Below are 22,814 nucleotides of genomic sequence, written 5' to 3' on the forward strand. Positions count from 1 at the left end.
ATTTGACATATTTCTTATGTCTGTGAAGCAAATATTTGCTGAGATTCCAGTGTGTTCTGACCACAAATATTGTCGTAAAAGCCCCAAGGAAAAGTCAGTCTATAGCAATTGATGTTTGGCTCCGGTACTAGTAGGCAAGGCTTCATTCGTCATATTTACAGACACACTTTTCCCCACTCAAAACTGTAAGAGTGACACGTGTTGTGTATTCTATAGACTTTGGCTGTGCGCACATGTGTGTTTAACATGTTGTGCTGTATTTGCTTATCTACCTGCTTTAAATGTGACAGGATGCCCACCAAACATGTAAATGCTGCTATGTAGAAATCCATCATAGCTTAGCTACTGTACAAAATGTAATGTCCTGATTCAATGACAGGGGCTTCTGTTGTGTTAGCCTAATACGTATAGTTCAAAAGGCTATAAAAAAAGTGTACCACTTTGCAAATCCTGTCTTGAGGACAATAATATAATAATATCCATTATAATAATATGATAATATCCATTAATACTGAGGTATGGTAATATACACATTTTAATCATTATCTATGGGCAAGAAAAATCGAACTGCTACATCACAGTGTGGTGGGCCTCAAAATCACTGGTATTTGGATCATAGTTTGACATCAGAAATTGTTAAAAAAGAGACGTGTTGTGTTTATATCACTCCGATATGACTGTGGACACACTATATCACGCACATTTCTATCCAAACAGCTTCCAAAAGTTGATTTTGCATGATAGCTGCCTTTAAAAAATAATAAAGTTAAAATGTTAGTAACTCATCTGCTTCATGAAACACAATGCTTCCATTTTAATAACAGCGCCACTTTAATAAGAACACACACAAATGCCAACAAATCCAACAGACACACAATTACTGCCTGTAACATTTAATTTTATTAAATCATAAAGCCCTCATTTAATTTTTTACAAAGCATATTTATTTTGACAGTTTTGAATAAGCATTGCAGTAAGTAACAAAATTCGAAGGTTTGGGGGGACATCTGGTCACATATTCGAGTGTGGCGCAAAATGCAAAAATACATTAAAAAACCCTTGGTTAAATCTCCACAGTTAAAATGTACATCATTAGAAAAATATACAATGAACATTAAAATATTCTCCATATTGCAAAAATTGCCTGTAGCTTGTGATTCTTGGGTGTTTTTTTTCCTACAGTTTGATGAAGTGACTATTATTGATATTTTAAGTAGTTTGAAACAACATATTATCTTGGTAATATTTTATTAAATAACAATAAATAGCAGAAAAGTACTGGCAAAAGTTTTATAATGGACATGAGCAAACAACACAATGCATTGTTTCAAATGACAAAATAAGTCAATTATAGCCACATTGCTAGATTTCAAAAGCAGAAGTCATGAGAGCATAATGTAAGACCCATAATGTCATTTGAAAAATTAAGTAAACAGAAAACACCCATGAATCACGAGCTACTATTTATTTAAAAGTTGAAATGTTATAAAAAGTGCAAAGATTGTATCAACAGAACATTCCCTTTATAATTAAATAATGATCCAAACTATTGAAAACAGTTTTTGTTTCTTGTGCAAACACTAACACGGGAAGGACAGCGGAATAACAGCACAACTTTTGTATCTTCTTTTCAAACACACAGTTTACACACCTTAACTGTATAACAGCATTTTTAGTCTATTTAAAAATGTTAGTGCACATCTTAAAACACCAAGCTGCAGTTTTTTTTCCAGAAACAGTATCTGTGGTTCAGTTACTACTAAGACGTTGTAACAGCTGGTCAGTGTGGGTTCGGATGTACTGTACCGATATCTACAAAATAGTATTGATAAGTGTCCTGTTTTACCTAAAGTTCTCTGCAACCAGAAGAAAGGTAAGCACTGAAATAGGGTGTCTTTGCCTGATCTCACTCCAACTGATAATAATAAAAATATTTATATTTAAACCAATTTATTAAAAATATATGATTTTATTATACATTTATAATATTACATTTTAAACAGAAGACTATAGAATGCTGCAGAGATGACATACTTTTGTAGGTCAAATCCTGTAAATACATAGCAAGTTAACATTTAAGACTTAAATTCCATTTTAAGTTGTGCTTATTATTTTTTTGTGTGCTTATTATGTTTCCTCAAATGCAATATCCCATTTTCTTGAACTACAAGAAACATTTACAAACCCAATCATAAAACAGTTTTTGGAAGCTTAATGGTGGTGATGTTGACACTGCAGTTATATTTTATAGCCTGATTTAATTCTTATTTTAAACAATAAAATTGTCTAATTATTTTTAGGTTTGCTTGCACATTATGTTAATCTGTGCATTTAAAGACTGAGTAGTAAAGTGTACTAAATGTACCAAATGTAGGATTACACTGTCTCCTATCAACACGCCACAAGACAAGATTTTAGCAACAAACAGTTTGGTTGTCGCAGGACAGAAACATTTAAACGAGAAGTTGAAAAATAAAAATAAAATGATTGAGATTGAGAAAATCACTGCTAATGTTGTCCATTAAGTTGCATTGAAGTGATGCTTTAAAAATTATTAATCAAATAACTAATTAGTAGTTTAAATTACTAAACAAAAATTGAGTTTTGAATGAGGGAATTGGGAACACCAATCACTTTTGCTTAAAAGAAAAATGCATTGTTGACTCATTTAATGTTTTTCACTATTGTCAAAAATACCAGCCGTTCAGAAGAGCAGAATAGTGCACTACACTCCCAACTTAACTTAGAATCTAATTAAGAAATATTAAATCTCCTTAACAATATTAAACTACATGCTGAGTTACTGTTTTTGTTGGTTTGCGCAGATCTTACATTCATATTTACGCCATATGTTAATATGAAATGTTTGCAATTTTATTTTATTTTCAAGATCTGAGAAAACTCTGCTTCTGCTTTCATATCTGCATTATTGTAAAGCTATAAATGTCACATAAAACGATATTCACACTGTTAACATAATAACAGTGAAGAAAGCATGTGTAAATGGGAAGCTGATTTGGGTAGTGTAATTGACAATGATTCCTGGCTGGATCTACTGTTTGTAGCAACCCTGTTTGTGTGTTCACCTCAAATTCTGCTTGGGAAAGTATTTAAAATTTTACATAGATTGTTTATTACACCTGAGGTTAGACATAATATGAATCCAGGTCTGTCTGAGCCGTGTGTAAAATTTAAATCGGACATTAGATCTTTCTATCATTGTATGTGGAGTTGTTCTCTCATACAGCAGTTCTGGGACTTGATTAGACTGCAGCTCAACGCCATCTTTAAATGTACATTTTGACTGGGAGCAAAGACTTGCTTGCTGAGTCTCAATGATGATATACTTTATAATTTTCGGAAAAGGGACCTTTTACATACGTTGGTTTACTTTGCTCGGAAATGTACAATTTTAAATCAGTTTAAATCAATGGCTGCTTGCAGTCTGCAACATAATCCCACTTGAGGTCTTCTCCACAGCCATAAAGAACAAACCTTTCCTATTTTATCGGACCGGGGACCCTTTCTTTGATTATCTAGGAACATCTACGTAAGTCTCTAAGACAAAAATTTTGTCTGTTAGACTCAGCCTGGACAAAAGAAATGTAATATGCCACTTTGTGATATCATTTTGTATTCTATGTGATTATTATGTTTATTTTATTTTATTTGATTTGTTTGTTTATTTAATTACAATTAAGTTTTATTTACTACTATTATTATCATGATTATTTTTTTATAATTTGTTTTTCATGTGGGGGTCAAAAATCAAATCAGAACTCAAATTACATGTATGACAGATATTATCTTTTTACTCAACATAATTATTTTATATGTTTTTGCACTAAAAATGTTCAAAAAAATTATATTTGAAAGAAATAGTAAATAAAGCAAACAACCAGCTCCTGATGTGATCTTTGCCATAGTGGTTTATACTGCAGAAATGGAAACCGTTTCTAAAAAGCAATTTCATGCATCCCCATTACACATTAAACTCCTTCTAACATGGAAAAAACACCTTTTACTATGTGCCGCAGCATTGTGTCTCGTATAGTTAGGACACTGTGTAATTGTCACTGCATAATAGTGTACAATGTACTGTTTCTACTACAGTAAGTACATGCGTAACAAGAACACCATAAAATAAAGGGTTACAGAAGATTCCCACGATGAACAAAACTTGTAAAAATCAAATACATTTGTTGTTAAGAGAGCACACATTTTGTAATAATCAAAAAGTAACCTGAAGGGTCTCTATTATTGACAAAACCAGTAATGTGAACTTAGGCTACATAGATCTGAATTGTTGCACAGATTTACATTTTTCAAATGTGATGCCTATAGTGAATAAGTGTATTTCTGTGTGAATGGTTTCAAAAGTACACTATTGGTGGCAGCAAACTGTGCGACTGATGTAGGAATGGGAAGATAACCGTTTTTAAGATATTCAGCCAACAGTTGACCGTTTCTATGGTACATGTAATTTTTTTTTGTTTGTTTAAAGTTTGTTTGAAGCTATTTAACACAACAGTATCTCCAGCAAAAAATAAATCCAAAGATGACATTTTAAATTGGAAAGAAAAAAGTGTTTTTAAAAATTAATGAAGACAGCAGAAGTTAAAGATTTATTTTAATATTTTAGCCTGACATGTTTACTGCTTCAAAATATATTGTGTTCAAAGGGGAAAAAGTTTTTTTTGTTTTTTTTTTTAAAAACCACACATTTAAATATATATATATATATATATATATATATATATATATATATATATATATATATATATTTTTTTTTTTTTTTTTTAGAGCAGCCATCACAATACCATAAAACCAAAAATTTTTTATCCAAGGTTATCATACCGTCAGACTCTTCTACCCATGCCTAGACTGATGTTGCAACTAATATCGCCAAGAGAACCTTGGCAAAACAGATTGCCTCAATTGCCAAGCCTGAAAAACTATAGTCCAAACCTTGTTTCCTCAGGACTGTGATGATGAGGATGATGATGTGGATGATGTAAATCAGGGGTCTCAAACTCGCGGCCCGCGGGCCATTTGCGGCCCGCAGTGCAATATTTTGTGGCCCGCACCGACCGCTGTACACTGACAGAATCCGTCCACACTACGCAGGAGTTCTCGAGCGCTGAAAACGGATCGTTTTCATTCTGAAACGCTGCTGCTCCGTCTCAGTGTGGATGGGGAAAGACGGAGACATCTGAAAACGGAGGCGGGGCTGCAGACATTCGCCTCTCTGATTGGGGCTTTTCCTCAATATTAAGTAGCCTAACAGACAGTTCAGTCCTGAATCTTCTCCGTGTAAGTTCAGACTTCGCAAGTTTGATCAAGGCTGCATCTCTTCTTCTCAGTTTGATATGAAAAACATACCGAGGACACGGGTAAATCTTCACAGGGAACAGTGTACTTTATAACTTCATTCACATCACCCTGGCTACGTTGTTTCACTTTCTCAACAATAAAATGTAAACATGATATAAGGAACTGCCTCTTTTTATTTTAATATTAACAACTAAACAGACAGCAGAAATGTTGAGGCGTCGTGCTGCATGAGCGTCATCTTCCCTGTGTGGATATTTATAACAAAACGGAGCCGATAACAACTGCCTCCTTTCAATTTCAGTGAAAATACGAAACACACCCTCTCTTTTGCTGAATATTAATTTTAATAATCGATAATGGCCATTATAAAAGTATAACATACAATAAGTTTATACATTACAGGAAATAAAGGCAAGCGATCAGTCAATATACAGAATGTAGGCTACGTGCTTACATTAATCATTAACTTATCTTTGCGCTCAGCCAAAACAGGTTACCTGAGAACAAGTAATAGATTCCAGTGACCAAAGTCAGGGAATATGTCGTTAGATAAAGACAACAAGATGAATGAAATATCACGTTTAATAAATATAGTGAGATTAGATCCAGCGGGAGATGCTTGATGAGAAGTCCGACTAGCAGAGCTCTCATCTGGGTAGACAGGCTGCAGCGCTTGCCAAAGTGTGTGTGTGTGGTCACGTGATGTGCGTTTTCAGCGTTTTGGTGTGGACGAAGAGCAGTTCAGAAACGCTGGGTAAAACGCGAGTGTGGACGCAGATTGTTTTCATTCTAAAACGCCGTTTTAAAACGCACTAGTGTAAACGGGGCCTGACAGAATCAGCGGAGCGGGGAGAGAGAGCGCTCCTCGCTCCGCTGATTCTATCCGTACACAGCGGTCACTGGCATTCCCCGCCTGCCGTGTAAACAAAGGGGCGGGGATGCCGGTTACGTCACCACGCACCCCGCCCCTTTGTTAGACGCTGTGACGGGCGCCCCGGCCAGAACCAAGGTAAGCTGTTCCCGCCCCTGCCTGCCACTTAGCTACCTATCTGCAGCCTGCCACCTACCTAGCTACAGCCTGCATCTTATATATATTATAGGTAGATACAGACTGGCACAGACTGATGTGACTGGAGTGGGGTGGGGGTGTTTTATTTATACATATATACGCCTGGTGAGGGAATGGAAGTTTTGAGTGTGTGAGAAGTATGTGAGAAGCTATTCTCCACCTTGAACTTCAATAAGTCAAAGTACAGGTCTAGACTTAATGATGATCATCTTCAAGCCATACTGAGGGTCTCAACTGCTTTCGCTCTAAAGCCAAATGTGTTTCAGATTTGTGAGAAGAAGTGCTGTCAAGTCTTTGGCAGCAAGGAGTAGGCAAAAGATGCCATGTTCAGAAGAACTGTTCATAATCTTCACTCAATGTTTTATTAATGTTCAGGACACTTCATGTTCAGAAGACATAATTAAAACTGTTAATAATGACATTTGAGGACTTTTTTTTTGTGAAATCCCTTATGCGGCCCAGCCTCACCCAGACTTTGCCTCCTGCGGCCCCCAGGTAAATTGAGTTTGAGACCCCTGATGTAAATGGTTGGCCTACAAAAATATGCAATCACTGAAAAAAATATAGCACTCTATTAAAACAACAAAGTGCATTGCTTAATATGGCAATACTTTTAAATATCCAGTCCTATATTATTAAGTAAAATCTAAGGCAGTCATGGTCCCATCTCTTATTGAATGGGTGAATACTGTTTTATACCATTTCCTGCGAAGCCCTGAAGGTTACTGGGGCAGGAGTAAGGTAAATCCCGTTCGACTTTTCTTGAAGTCTGAGATTGTCTGTCCTGGTTTGGTCTCTACAGTGATGCTTTTTGGTTTGCCGCCCATTTGTACCTGGAGTCCAGTGGAGCACACTTTCACTGGCAGAGGAGTACTCTTCACTCTGAAATAAAAACATGACATAATTACTCTCAATTCTGGACAATGCTGAATATGTGCCAAAAATAGCGTGTGACAGCTCCCTGTGGCCTATACAAAGCAGTCAAAGCTTCACACACAATTGTGTTTATTCTTTGTTCTAGTAGCTCATGATGGCAATCCAATGTAGAAGCTAGATATTTTTCATATTTTTCCAATATGATCTCCACAGTACAGTTGAAATCAGAATTAGCACCCCCCCCCCTGTTTATTTTTCCCCCTTGTCTGTTTTACGGAGAGCAGATTTTTTTCAACACATTTCTAAACATAATAGTTTTAATAACTCATCTCAAATAACTGTTTTATTTTATCGTTGCCATGATGACAGTAAATAATATTTGACTAGATATTTTTCAAGACACTTCTATACAGCTTAAAGTGGCATTTAAAGGCTTAACTAGGTTAATTTGGTTAACTAGGCAGGTTAGGGTAAATAGGCAAATTATTGTGTAACAATGATTTGTTCTGTAGACTATCGAAAAAACTAAATTGCCTAAAGGGGCTAATAATTTTGTCCTTAAAATGATGTTTAAAAAAATAAAAAACTACTTTTCTTCAAGCCGAAATTAAACAAATAAGACTTTCTCCTGAAGAATATATTAATTATTATATTTATTATTAATTATTAATTATTATTATTATTAATAATAATAGAAATATTATCAGAAACTGTGAAAATTTCTTTGCTCTGTTAAACATCATTTGGGAAATATTTAAAAAAGAGAAAAAAATCAAAGGGGGGCTAATAATTCTGACTTCAACTGTATACATTTCTGTTATGTAACTTGATGCACAAGCAGGCTGGTAGGTCACCCAATCTGCTTCTATGTTATTAAGTACACGGTGCAGGACATTAGTTGGTGTTGGCTTGGCAGCCAATGGGCCTTCTCCACAGCACTTTAAAGAGCCCCTATTATGGATCTTTGAAAATGACCTTCCATGCAGTGTGTAGCACAACTCTAAGTTAAGTGAAATATCCAGCTAAGGCTTAAATCTGAAAGTGCACCGTGTTTAAAACTATTGATTCATCTTTAAAAAAGTTGACTCAAAGTGGTTCGAATGAATCGCCGTGGTAGCAATTATTTAGCTGTGATGGCATGACGTCTAGACGGATCTCAAGCCCCGCCCAATTGTTACATGTGCAGACCTGGTAAAATGAAAACCTCCGGCCCCGCCCACAAATACCGTAGAAAGAAAATGAGGATGACAAACACTGTAGCAGATCCCGGTTTAATCAAGTCCCAAAGACGCTTTGCTCTGAAGTGTGAGGGAAAGTTAGGGTTATTTTCCCTATCCGGAGGCTGTGAAGAGTCAGTGGTTATTTTTGCAAAAATACCTCAGCATTATAGCCCCAGCCTTGTGCTGTTCCCATCATTTTTCTAATGTGTGCTTCAATAATCTACATGCTTACAATAGGGGATTTGTCGGTCATTTGTTAAAGGAAGAACAGAAAAGAATATTGATTTATGGGACTTGGTCAAAGCTCGACAGTAACTTTACAGTACACAGTTGATGGATCAGTTTCTTCCTCCATTTCACAATTGTAAGTAAGTGTGTTTTAAATGGTTGCCTCCTTGTTTTCTTTAGCTTCCAAATTATTAATTTAATTGTGTTTTGTTACTTGTAACCGCTTGTAGTATATCTGGTTAACTCTTTGTGTTCTTATATCGCGTCTAAAGCCACGTCAAAAACACAATGCATGCCGCTTTGTTTATGGATTTAAATGCGTGCCAACAAACTGCCATTTGTCATTGTTACAGCCACTGCCCGCTGTTCCTACACATGTGCGGCGGTCAATTTTCTAATTAGTTAAGCTTTTGGCACTGTGTGGATTAATACTGAATGTGTGACATCATGGTTAAGAATAGAGCACTATGCTGGTGTATTGCTTTAATGCACTCCTGTATTGGGCTCACACATACAGTCTGCACTCTGACTACTTCAAAATTGTTGATAAGCTGTGCTGGGCATTTCTCTCTTTCTTGCGTTGAATGCAGTTGACCAATCACAGCAGACTGGGTCATCGGACCAATCAGTTTAGGAACAAATGAATCACTGAACGAATCATATGGGAGTCGTTGGGATAAATAGGTAAAAATAAATATATATGATAAGACAATGAAAGTGTTTTTTGACCTTGCATGCATATCAGCTTTTTGTTGGAGACCCCAAAAATCAAAATAGGACCTTTTTAATGCATAATAGTTAGGGGCTCTTTAAATGCTTAATGTTGTTACACACTGTAATGTCGCAACATGTTTTCAGAGACCCTCCCCCACCCCAGCTCCACCTGTATTTATATCTGCTACGGAGGTTACATATAAGTTTTGAGCAGTGTGTGTTATATACAAGTCTCAGTACTTGCTTTGCCATAATAATTCCAGACCAAACATGTCAACTTTGCCATATGCGCATATTCATTACCACACTAAATTCTCAGAAAAAAGAGATATATATTGCTAAGATAAAAATTTGAGAACAACTAACAATCTTCAAATTTTCGAGGTCACAGGACAGTTATGTGAAGTTAAAAACTGTTTTTTATGATGTTAAAAACAGTATAAAAACAGTATATGATGATATTCTGAAGCACAGCATAAAATCTTAATGTGAATATGTAAAAAAAACACCACTGATCAAAATGAGAGAACATTGGTGTTGATCTGCATCTGCTGGTAGGTTGCTTTTTTAGCTACAAACCCTATTTAAGGCTGCATAACTGTCCATTTTTCACTGACTCTGCAAGATGACCTTTAAAAAGTTACTGAAACCATCTGACAACACGTTGTCCAGATGAAGGTCAAGAACCTTTCAGCCACAGCAAGACATCACTTCAACAACAGTTGAAGTCAGAATTATTAGCCCCTTTAATTATTAGCTCCCCCTGTTTATTCCCCCCCCCCCCCCATTTCTGTTTAACAGGGAGATTTGTCATTTCTAAACATAATAGTTTTAATAACTCATTTCTAATAACTGATTTATTTTATCTTTGCCATGATGACAGTAAATAATATTTGACTAGATATTTTTAGACACTTATATACAGCTTAAAGTGACATTTAAAGGCTTAACTAGGTTAATTAGGTTAACTAGGCAGGTTAGGGTAATTAGTTATTATATAACGATGGTTTGCTCTGTAGACTATTGGAAAAAATAGCTTAAAGGGGCTAATAATTTTGTCCTTAAAAGGGTGTTTAAAAAATTAAAAACTGCTTTTATTCTACTTGAAATAAAACAAATAATACTTTCTTCAGAAGAAAAAATATTATCAGACATGCTGTGAAAATACCCTTGCTCTGTTACCCATCATTTTAGAAATATTTAAAAGAGAAAAAAATTCAAAGGACTAATAATTCTGACTTCAACTGTATGTAATTTCTAAGAATATTACTTTACATTATCATTGACTCATTTATTCCCCACAAAAGGCTGTTTATGCACAAATGGCAGACTTTTGAAAGAGTAATGTGAAAAAATCATTCAATCATTCAGCTTAATCACTGCAGTGTTTCTGCAGGCTTTAGCAAGATAAATTGAAGCATTTTATGACATTTTTAAGACCATTACTAATGAAATTTTTGCCTCATACAGGGCTAAATGCTAAATAGCTTTTTTAATGGAAAAGATTTTTATTTGCCCTGTCAAACTTTTTTATATATATTTTATTAAATTTAATGAAACATTAATAATAATTTAATAATACAAAAAATAGGGTGAGGCAGTGGCGCAGTAGGTAGTGCTGTCGCCTCACAGCAAGAAGGTTGCTGGGTTGCTGATTCGAACCTCGGCTCAGTTGGCATTTCTGTGTGGAGTTTCGCCTGTGCTCCGCTTTCCCCCACAGTCCAAAGACATGCGGTACAGGTGAATTGGGTAGGCTAAATTGTCTGTAGTGTATGAGTGTGTGTGGATGTTTCCCAGAGATGGGTTGTTGCTGAAAGGGCATCCGTGGCGTAAAAACTTGCTGGATAAGTTGGTGGTTCATTCCGCTGTGGTGACCCCGGATTAATAAAGGGACTAAGCCGACAAGAAAATTATTGAATGAATAATACAAAAAATTGTTTAGTTAATTATGAGTAAACTATTTTAAATATTGTGCAAGCTCTAGTTATATATTGTACATAACCATTTTTTTCAACAAAACCTTTCTTAAAAAAGTAAAAATGTTTTAAAGGTTTCACAAACTATATTAAACTAAATGTGTGCACAGCAGTCTGTCCAGGTCAGCTTTTTCAGGAGTGCATGAAGAACAATTAAGAAAGTGTTATAGTAATGCAAATAATTAAACCATTATGGTAAATGGAGTGAAAACTTACATTCTTAAATATTTTTTTTTGTCTCACTCAGGCGCAGAATGCACACTGAAGTTTCAGTCAGCTGTCTGGTGTGTTCATGTGCAGCTTTTTGGCTCAAATGGGACCAGAAGCAGCTGATCTGAGGGGACAACACAGTCTGTATGTTCTGGGCTTTGCAGAATTTGGAGTGAAAGCCCAGCAATGAACAAAACTCTCATCAGAGAATCACAAGAACAGTTTAACCTTTGCTGATGAGCAATTATGTGTGGACAGAGGAATAGTCCACTTCAATGATGACAGCAAGTTTAATTTATTTGTTACCGATGGGAAACAATTTGTATCAAGGGAACCCAAAGGACGTCTTTGTTCAGGGGATATTTTCTGCAGATTTTCTGAAGTCTTATATACAAAATTAGACTTATATCTAAAATTAGAATTAGAAAAAAAACAAAATTTCTGGGTCTTATATACAAAAAAACTAGGTTAATGTATCTATATTATACCTAATTAAACCTAAATGTTATTTTAAGTCCATCCAGGATTTGTCAACCTATTACATAAGTGGTTCAGAGACAGGAAAGTGGGGCTCAAAATGTCCCATTTGATGGAGTCAAAAATAATGTTATATGTAGGACAGAAAAGACGAGAAGAGACACCTCTGCTGTATATGATCCTGTCTCTATTACCAAAATGCTAAATCCTCTTACTTCCTCTGAATATTTAAGCATTATTATTATCAGAGAAGTAATGTATTTATTACTTCAAAAAATACTGATCCGACAGTTTTGAAAATGATTTGATCACATCCTTTATGACTTTATCTTGTAAATTTTTGTCAGATTTTTATTAAATGAACATGCTCTTTTTTCCAAAAAGATCAAGAAACATTCTGTTTTCTGTTACATTTCTTCTTTAAAAGCATGATCGTATTTGAATTCTGGTCTTATATTCTCAGTGGCCTTCTTTTTTTGAAGCAGAATCAGTCTTTCTATCAAGTTTTGTCTTTCTATCCCACAACAAACCCTGTAAAGAACCACTCAAACTTTCCTCATAAGCCCTTCAACAGGTGGACAGCAGTCCGTCATGAAAAAGCTGGTTGTGGGTCACGCGATTCCTCATTCTCTTGTTCTCATTTCACCCAGCTGTTCCCTTCAGGGCTCAAAGACACAGTCTACACACCCACCAACCCACTGACCCTCTTCTGATTCACCAACTGGAGGACAGTATCAGTGTGGGGTAAAATTAAAGAGTAAAGAAACAGCTTCTCCCTAACATGCCTCATCTTTTATTACCTCACATCATTCTATAAGAGTTGAATTGATCTTTAAACCACAAATTAATATTTGGTAATTTGGTAATATTTGATAAGTTAGTAGATCGTTTTGCTGTGGCCACCCCAGATTAACAAAGGGACTAAGCTGAAAAGAAAATGAATGACTAAATGGCCTTCCTAGAATTACCTGCATAACACTTCACTTTTAATGTTTAAAAAGAGTTATTTTTCTCATCTCATGCATTACAGTTTCAGGTTGCATCTAATTTTAATAAATACTCTTTATTGTATTACTTTAGGGTCATGTTCACCATGACTTTCTCATCCTCACATGCTTTTTTTGGTTGTTTTTTTAGTAATGCAGTATTTTACTGTAAAATGTAGAAACTTCTTTTACTTTTTGTATTGTATATCCAATGACAAAATCCTGACAACCACAGCTGCCTTTTTTTTCTGCTACCATTGATTTTACAGATTGTTTTTACAGTGTACACCAAACCTTACTCTAACACTGACTGTGTTAAAGTGCAAGCTATTTTACCTTTTTTTTTTACATGGCTGGCAAACCCTGTTTCACAATACACATATGACAGGAGAATGTACCAGGTAAGCCACAAAGCAAGTTTGTTACATTTAAAAGCCATATATATGAAAAGAGATATTTGACAATGATTTAATGTGGTGATTTACAAACTATGCACCATGGTAGATGCTGTAAAGTCTTAAAATTGTGCACTAAACCATATGGAAATGTATCTACATTACATTTAATCATTTAGCAGAAACTTTTGTCTAAAGCGACTTACAAATAAGGAGATATTCAGCGGTTCAACAAGAAAAGGTGAGACACGCAAAAAGTGCTAATTATTCAAGGATGCTATTTAGGCTAATAAATCAACAATCTGCACAGTAATCCCACATTATATGAAAAGGAATAAATTTTATCTTTTTTTTACAGCCTTTAGTGTTCATTTTAGCTGAAATCTGCAGCAAATTGAATAAACAGGTATGATTTTTTAAGTATTACAACAATGTTGATAGACACATGTTTTTTTTCCCCAATGAGCCAATGTTCTTACATTTGTAGATTACGATTTTCAGAAGGACTTGGTTATGATTGGCTAACATTGAGGAACTTCAAGAGCATTATGCTTCCTCACTGGTGCAGATTTGTGTTTGACTTGACCTGTACTTTTCCAGGAACATGACGTCCCGACCAATGAGAAGATGCTGCAATCGGGTTGCATTATTTATTTTCATGAAAATCATAGGACAGAACTGGGACACAGCAGTAACTCCGTAAGGCTCTTGCGCTCCACCTACATTTGTTTCATTCAGCTTTTATAAATCACATGTGAGTGTACATCTCCATGTCCATTACAGTGAATCACTGACATTCGGGCCATGCATGAAACACACACTTCATTACACGCTGTAATCTTTTTTGCTATTCCTGCAAGCTACTCCCTAAGAGTGGAAACCAGCTCCAGAATACACACGCAACTGCGGCAGTCTGCATCCCCGGGGCCCCGCTGTCATAGTGTGTACTTTTTGTTTACCATCACACCATGAGTTTGGGCCCCTGTGGGCTCCGACTGCATGTGTTTGTTTGCAGTCTCCTCCTAATGGCCTGTTAAGTGCGGCACAAGCTAAAGAAGTAAGAGTAACTCAGCAATGTTCCAATTAACACACAATGTTCAATTTTGAAGTGTTGTAATTAAAAATGTGCTTTTGTTCCAACAATGAAGAGATTATTTAGTAGAAACAAGAACAATAAATATAATAGTCTCATGAATTTTGTGGCAAACACTGAAGAAAAAAGATTGGTCAAATGTTATTGTAGTATGTTTTACACGAAACTATACCATTTCAGCTTTTCTTTTATAAAACTTCATGCTTAAATCATTTAGGTTTACCAATAATTGTAAGGACTAGATATTTAGATGATATGAGCAAACATTTTCACTCTGTTTACATGCAACTGTCATTATTCAGAATTTTACTTTGATGTATCAAATAATATAGTGATTCATAGTAAATACTACAGTGTTTTTGGATGATACTATAGCAAAGTGTATTATGCTGTATATATCACACTATTTAAAAAACTTAGTTAGTGAATGCTACAGCACATGGTAGTATTAATATTGAACAGATAAACTGTGATAAAGCCTTTAGCTGTAGAAAGTTATAGTGTTAGGTACTTTAGTTATTGTGTGTTATACTGTATATATGTAGCTGTTATGACCACAACCATAGAATTGCCAATTGATTTTACTCTAAATTGCTGTAGTATTTTTCTTATATTGGAACATTCTTAAAATAACTAGTGTTTTAAGTTGATTCACCGGCCACTTTATTAAGAACACTGTACTAGTACCGGGTTGTCTTTAGAACTGCCTTAATCCTTCATGGCATAGATTCAGCAAGGTACTGGAAATATTCATCAGAAATTTTGGTCCATATTGACATGATAGTATCACGCAGTTGCTGCAAATTTGTCAGCTGCACATCCCAAAGGTGCTCTATTGGATTAAGATCTAGTAATGCTCAATTGGTATTAATGGGCCTAAAGTTTAGTTTGCTAAAGAAAATATTTCCACACCATTACACTACCACCAGCAGCCTGAACCGTTGATACAAGGCTGGATGGATCCAAGCTTTCATGTTGTTGAAGACAAATTCTGACCCTACCCTCCAAATCGAGACTCATCAGACCAGGCAACGTTTTTTCAATCTTCTAGTGTCTAATTTTGCTGAGCCTGTGTGAATTGTAGCCTCGGTTTTCTGTTCTAAGCTGACAGGAGTGGTACCGAGTATGGTCGTCTGCTGCTGTAGCCCATCTACCTCAAGCTTCGATGTGTTGGGCATTCAGAGATGTTTTCTGCATACCTCAGTTGTAATGAGTGGTTATTTAAGTTACTGTTGCCTTTCTTTCAGCTTGAACCAGTCAGCATCAACAAGGCATTTGCACCTACATAACTGCCGCTTACTGGTTAGTTTCTCTTTTTTTAGGCCAATCTCTGTAAACCCTAAAGATGGTTGTGTGTGAAATCTTAGTAGATCAGCAGTTTCTGAAGAACTCATACCAGCCCATCTGGCATGTTCAAAGTCACTTAAATCACCTGTCTTCCCCATTCTGATGCTAGGTTTAAACTGCAGCAGATCGTCTTGACCAACTCAATGCATTTAGGCATGTAGTTGCTGTCATGTGATTGGCTGATTATGAATTTGCATTAACAAGCAGTAGAACAGGTGTACCCAATTAAGTGGCCGGTGAGTGTACATTCAGCGGCACCTTCATATTTACAAATATTTAAACTATTTGTCAACTGACTACCCTGACTGCCAAACAACTTTAAATGACATTCAACACTGACGTAAAATATTTAAATAACAAAATAATCTAAAACCTTTTTTTAAATTGTGTTTTTGACAGCAATTTTGGATGTCAATTTGACATAATTTTGAGATAAAGGTACTTTACATTCATTGTAGAGAGACAAACACTACTGCAAATAAGTACTTTTCAATTGAAGCTTTCAGATGAATAAAACTTACTTTACTTTTAATACTTGTTATGTCGTTACTTTGGTGGTCAAATGGGCATCAATGTGTGGATGTCAAATGGATGTCAAGGTTTTTACATCAAATCAATTTGCTGTTTTTTTATGTCTGATTTGACGTCATGTTTGATGTCAATTAGATGTTGTTTTGACATCATGCTGCCCACTGGGTTACATCAAATACAAAACAAATTTCCATGTATGATTAATTACCACAGTGATGATCATATGTCTTTAAGCATTACTGGATAAATTTACACAGCAGTTCATTGTATTGTTCTTTTATTCTTTGTAAATTCTCTAAATAAACAGTTTAGGGATTCAGAGAGAAGGAAAAAACATACTTTTGTTAGCATATGCAACATATGTCTCTCCTCAAAATTATACATTATTCATCCATATCTTTTGTAGTGTAATGCTATAACTCATAAGATTATTAATAAAACTAAGTCATCCAAGGTGAGTGAAACTCTCTTCCACCTTTCACTCTGCCACCATCACTCAGTTTCATCCTGAACTAAACAGACTTTTGCATCTCCGCTGCTTTTAAAATCATTTTCACCTCAGGCATTCATCAATAACTCACACTTCTTTTAGCCTCTTTAAAACTGTCATCCATTTCCCTGAAGGGGAAGACTCTCAGGACAGGACCTGAGAATGCACATCTGTCAACGACCAGACAGAAGAGAGAAACTCTCTCAGAGAAACAAAAAGTGGAAGCAGAGATACAAAACAAAGTAGGAGATTGATTGAGAGAAGTACAGGGTATAATAACAGGTGTCAGAATGTACAAAATAAAGTACTATTACTTTCAGAGTGATAAATCACACTGAAATGAGTGAATGCCAAGTTAGTTTAAGCCATAAGCCAATGTTTGAGCAAACTAAAGTTGCACATTATTTGAGCAACATTCAGACAACTGTTGACATAAAGTCTTTATAATTTTATTGTATGTGTGCATATTTGAAAAAGTCACTTCAATCAAATCAATCTTGCATTTATACATCATCCATCCATTATACTGTTTATCTGATGCTGGTTGCAGAGAATTCTGCATTCATTTGATTTAAAAAATCTGTAAAAGTAGAAATAACCAACCCAAGCTCATTCTGGAAACGTAGCTCCGCGGACATTTCTGGAGACCGCGATTTACGTGGTCGGAGGTACGTATGGCCGCGTTTAAATTTTTTCGAGCAAGCGCTGCGGGGCAGTGTGACGCCGCTCCGCTCCTCCTTTTCGCGCTTGCCGGCTGACGCCTTGCCTCCGATTGGAGGGCTTTCCCGATGCAACCAGTTTGTCCGCTTAGGCCCCGAGGAGGAGGAGCCGGCCACGGGGACGACCGGGATCGAGTTCCAGAAATCAGGTAAGATGAAAAACAGAATCCAAAAAATAAGGGCGAGAAGGAAATAAAATAAGAAAATAAGGGCTTTTTTTTCTGGATGGCTTAGGGAAGGAGGAGGAGGAGGAGGAAGAGGAGGGCGGCCGGGTCGGCCGGCTTCCCGGTCGATCGTTCAGTTGTTCAGCCAGCCAGTCGGACGGACCGTCGCTCCACAGTGGCCTCCGGCGGCTTTTCACGTGAGATCAGTGCAGGCGCGAACGGCGCGCGCTCCCGAGAGGCGCTCGAGACACGAAAAAGCGTGCACAGCGGCCTCTTGCGGATCCGCGAAAACAAAAACTGCTCGAATACGAACCTCCCAGGACGTATTTCGCGGTCTGCAGAAACATCCGCAGGGCTAGGTTTCCACAATGAGCCCGGGTTGCAAGTAACAGGACATATTTAAATACAATGTTTAAACAAACATTGCCTATTTTAATATACTTGATATTTTAAATTTAAAGTATATTGACATTTATTTATATTTTATTATTATAATTTATTCCTAAGATGCATTTCTCCAGTCTTCAGTGTCAATCTATTATGACATTGTAAAACCTGATAAGATAAGATAACTCAAACTGTTTGAGGAAACCGACTGCGACAAACCATTTAAGTTTTGAAACCAAATGGTTTAACTACTGTAAACTTATTGAGTCATATGCACACATATTATTTGTGTTTACATCAACATATATTTTTAGAGTATTATTAGTAACAAACATTTTAAATTTTCAAATCGATAAAAATTCAAACAACTGTAGCTAATCAAATGGTTTGGTATTGCTTCTAAGATTGAGTTAACACACACACAAAAAATCATTCATTCATAACTCATTCGTTATGAGATCTACTTGATATAATCAGTTCATGAATTATCATAACTCTTTTTCATTAAGTCAAAATAACTTTTTAAAACATTATAAGTTAAACTAACTTATTCATTTAGTGATTTTCACTGTTGGCTTTTACAGTGTATACATGTGTGATACATCTGCTGTAGGATTCTTTCACGAAAAAAAGTTCAAAAGATATTTTTTTGGAATTTTAAGATGTTTTTCTCTTTATATCTATTTATTTATTTATTTTTATTGTTTTCTTTAAAGTGAAAACATGCAGAATCACAGAAATTCAGTCTAAATTAGGGATTCTCAACCGTTGGGCCTCAGCGATCCTGCAGGTGGGCCACAAGATAAAAGAGCCTAGAGAGCTCCTATTATGCATTAAAAAGGGTCATATTTTGGTTTTAAGGGTCTCCAACAACAGTCTGATATGCATGCAAAGTCAAAAAACACTTACATTGTCTTGTAATATGCATTTATTTTTACCTAATTATTCCAACGACTCCCATATGATTTGTTCAGCGATTCATTTGTTTCCAAACCCCTCCTTAGCACGATGCTAATCTGTGCTGATTGGTCCGATGACCCAATCTGTTGAAACTGGTTGACTCCAGAGTGCAGAGTGCAGGTATGAGCCCAATGCAGGAGTGCATTAAAGCAATACACCAGCATATTGCTCTATTCTTAGCTATTAGTAAAAACAATGACATAGATTCAGTATTGATCCATACAGTGGCAAAAGCAGAACTGTTTTGAAACTTGACAACCACACGTGTGTAGGAACAGCTGTTGGTGGTCGTAGCAACGACAAACGGCAGTGGATCTTGAGCTCACAAAGGCATTTAAATCCATGAACAAATCGGCACATATTTCATTCTCAACGTGCCAATAGACGCGATATGAGAATATAAAGAGTTAAGCAGATACAGCGACATGGTGCACCTTCAGATTTAGGCCTTTGCTGGATATTTCACTTCACTTACACACTGCATTGAAGGTCATTTTCAAAAACCCATAATAGGGGCTCTTTAAAGTTAATTTTAATATTATGCTATAATTATTTGATTTCATTATTAAATATGTCATATTAAAATGATCAAAGTAATGGCATTTCCGGTTTTCTGTGACTGATTACTTCGGATTCAAAAACAGCCTTATTGTTAAATACACACATAATTGTGGCTTAAACTTCTAATCACGGCACGGCAACAAGAACTACATTCTCAGTTCTATAAAGCAAATTGTCACGCAAGTGTAAAGGTAACGATGATTACTTCAAAATATCCACGTTGTCCAAATTAATGTCCTGCGAATGTTTATAACAAATAGAAAGAGATGGGCCTCAAAGTGAAAAAGTTTGAGAACCCCTGGTCTAAATCATCCACTAATGAATAATGAATGTTATTTCATTTGATTTACACCATAAAAGCTGCACTAGAGAATAAATAATATGTAATCATGAAAATACTTACATTGTCATAAGTCCACTGCATTCACCTGTACTGTTTAACCAAAACCTAATCTATATACACTAGTATTATAGGAAGAAAATACCAAACAGTCACACAAACACATTTTTGTCCAACCCCTCCCCGGTTATATAGCTTTTTGTATGCACAAAGTAAAAGCCTTCAGGGCCCTTTGACAAACCACAGCAGTCATAAGACTCCATGAGGAACCATTAAGAGTCCGCAGATTAAAGCCCATTTAAAACACACTCAGCAACACGTGTACATTTACACACACACACACACACACACACGCACACACACACACACACACACACACACACACAGACACACACACACACACACACACACACACGCACACGCACACACACACACACACACACACACACACACACACACACACACACACACACACACACACACACACACACACACAATGCTCCCCATCATCTCTCCTGCAATCCTAATTAGCGATTCCTCAGCTGCTTGGCAACTATCGTCGGGGCAACAGCATCATCTGCGTCCCACAGAGGTGTAGAGGAACAGGCTGAACTGGTTTACTAAGTGTGAGTAGGGGGAAACAGGGCCAAATGCCTGCAGATCCTCCATGTGATGTGACACGATCATTATCACTATAGAAAATTTAAGTAATAATTAAACATGAAAAAAAAATTAAGTAGTTGCCAGTTGCTAAAAAAACAAACAAACCTGAAATTCAAGTTATTATTTACTAAAATTCTCACCCTAGCCCAATACCCATCTGAATATTCATTCTTGTAACACCATGAGATGTTTTTTGGTGTCACTGACGTCAAAACTGTGGGAAAACATTTGGTGCATCTGAATATGTCGAAATGATTCATACAAAGATTTGTGTTTTTTATGATCCAATTTATGATCCAAACAAGTTTATGATCCAAACCAAGAGAATGAACGTCTGATCTCAGTCAATAAAATCAAAAATCTAGTTTTGACTACCAGAAGCTCCTCTTTATTAGTCCCTTAGGGCTTAGTCCCTTTATTAATCCGGGGTCGCCACAGCGGAATGAACCGCCAACTTATCCAGCAACACACTCATACACTATGGACAATTTAGCCAAACCATTTCACCTGTACCACATGTCTTTGGACTGTGGGGGAAACCGGAGCACCCGGCGGGAAACCACGCGAATGCAGGGAGAACATGCAAACTCCACACAGAAACGCCAACTGAGCCAAAGCTTGAACCAGCTCCTCTTTATATTAAAAAACAAATACACGTTTGACAGTTTGACAAATACGTTTCACAGTTGCCAAATTAGTGAAATAAACGACCAAAGTACCAAATAATACCTGCCATGAGTATAACTGCATTCACCATCAGGAGTCGGTTTTCACTTTTGTAGGAGAATTTTGCTTTTACAATCCAAAATGAGCGCCTGATAGCTCCGCCCCCTCCGCTATGTGAGCAAAGCAGTGGCGGTTGACCATGTGAAGTGTCCATCCTTCCACACTTATTATTTTTATTTTCATGTTTTCAGTGTGAACACACTACTTACACTATTTATACTAAAAAATGTGTGCATAAGTATGCGATTTGGGATGCACCTATAATCAAATATTCATCAAAATGGAGTCAGAAATGAAAGCTTTGCTGCAATTGCTTTTGTCAGAAAATGATTCTTCAGATATGCTTACTGACATTTCTGAGTGGCCTGGTACTGCGCTGCACAGGAAATCATTAATCATTTACTTTTTTGTTTATTATCTAAGTCTGAATGATCTTTTATTTTTAAAAATCTTTTATTTTAAAAAATGACTATATTCTCTCGCTTACATCTCGGTCACTTGAGCGCCCAAATTTTACCCACAAGCAGCAAAATGAGAAAGAAACAGACGTCTTTGGAAAATTTCTTTGCTAATGGGAAAAGGCCCTGCGAACTGCCAAGGTATGAATCGGCAACCAACAACGACAACAAATCAGATGAATCCACCATGTCTGTGCTAGAAGATCAACTACTGGAGATCGCAAATGACGGCAGCCATGGAGATGTTCGCATATCAAGTCTTTTCTACAGTTTGCGCAAGTTCGTTATTTCCAATGTAGGTGGAGGTAACTTCTAGATGCAACCAGTTGAAAGAATGCTGCGAGCGCACCAGAAGTCATGTGACAAGAAATTACCAATTAGCTTCATATTTTGTACGGAAAATACAGATTTTAATTATACCAGACAAACAAAGAACAACCCAACATTGCAGTGCTTTGTATTTTTTTTCATTAATAAAACTTGTATCAGAGTGACAGCAATGTTTTGTCAGCTTGTCATACTGTGAGAAAAAGGTTGATGGTCACCTAGCAATCTACGAATCAACAAAATCTGCCGTGTCCTGTTTTTTTTATTTTTTTTATGAGGACGTCTAAAAGTGAGAGCAGTTTTACTTTCTTTAGAGAGCTCGTGTGCACTTGCTGTGCTTCTGAATTCGAAAAAACAAACTATTTGAGCAGATTATAATAACGTGCTGGTGATTAATGAATTGCTTCTGGCATCTGATCCTCAGAAACGGACAAATGCGAGAGTGAAGCGCGAAAAAACAAAGAAGAAGCCTGAAAATTATTCTGTGTTTAACTATTATCATCACCTATTAGACTTTTATGAACTCGGAATTACTTTCTAACAGAGGTTACATGTGCTGCTGA

At 36.3% G+C, this 22,814-nt stretch overlaps 1 protein-coding gene across 3 annotated transcripts in view; it reads right to left on the reverse strand.

Moving 5' to 3' along the window:
• Positions 1-4,711: 4,711 nt before the first annotated feature.
• The window catches only part of myo1g (myosin IG), a 107,542-nt gene continuing 89,439 nt past the window's right edge, over positions 4,712-22,814 (reverse strand). Inside the window, exons 22-23 of one of the 3 annotated variants that reach the window (XR_012394704.1) lie at positions 6,924-7,285; positions 4,712-5,014 (exon numbers count right to left, since the gene is read on the reverse strand). Coding sequence is in view for 2 of the 3 variants with exons in the window: in XM_005170069.6 (XP_005170126.1) it covers positions 7,126-7,285 (160 nt within the window). In the remaining variant the exon portion in view is untranslated. Of the gene's footprint in view, positions 5,015-6,859; positions 7,286-22,814 lie in introns of those variants that run through there. The other 2 variants (XM_005170069.6, NM_001045221.1) reach the window with 2 other exon arrangements.

This window comes from Danio rerio, chromosome 19, assembly GCF_049306965.1.
Source record: "Danio rerio strain Tuebingen ecotype United States chromosome 19, GRCz12tu, whole genome shotgun sequence".
Taxonomy (NCBI): Eukaryota; Metazoa; Chordata; class Actinopteri; order Cypriniformes; family Danionidae; genus Danio; species Danio rerio.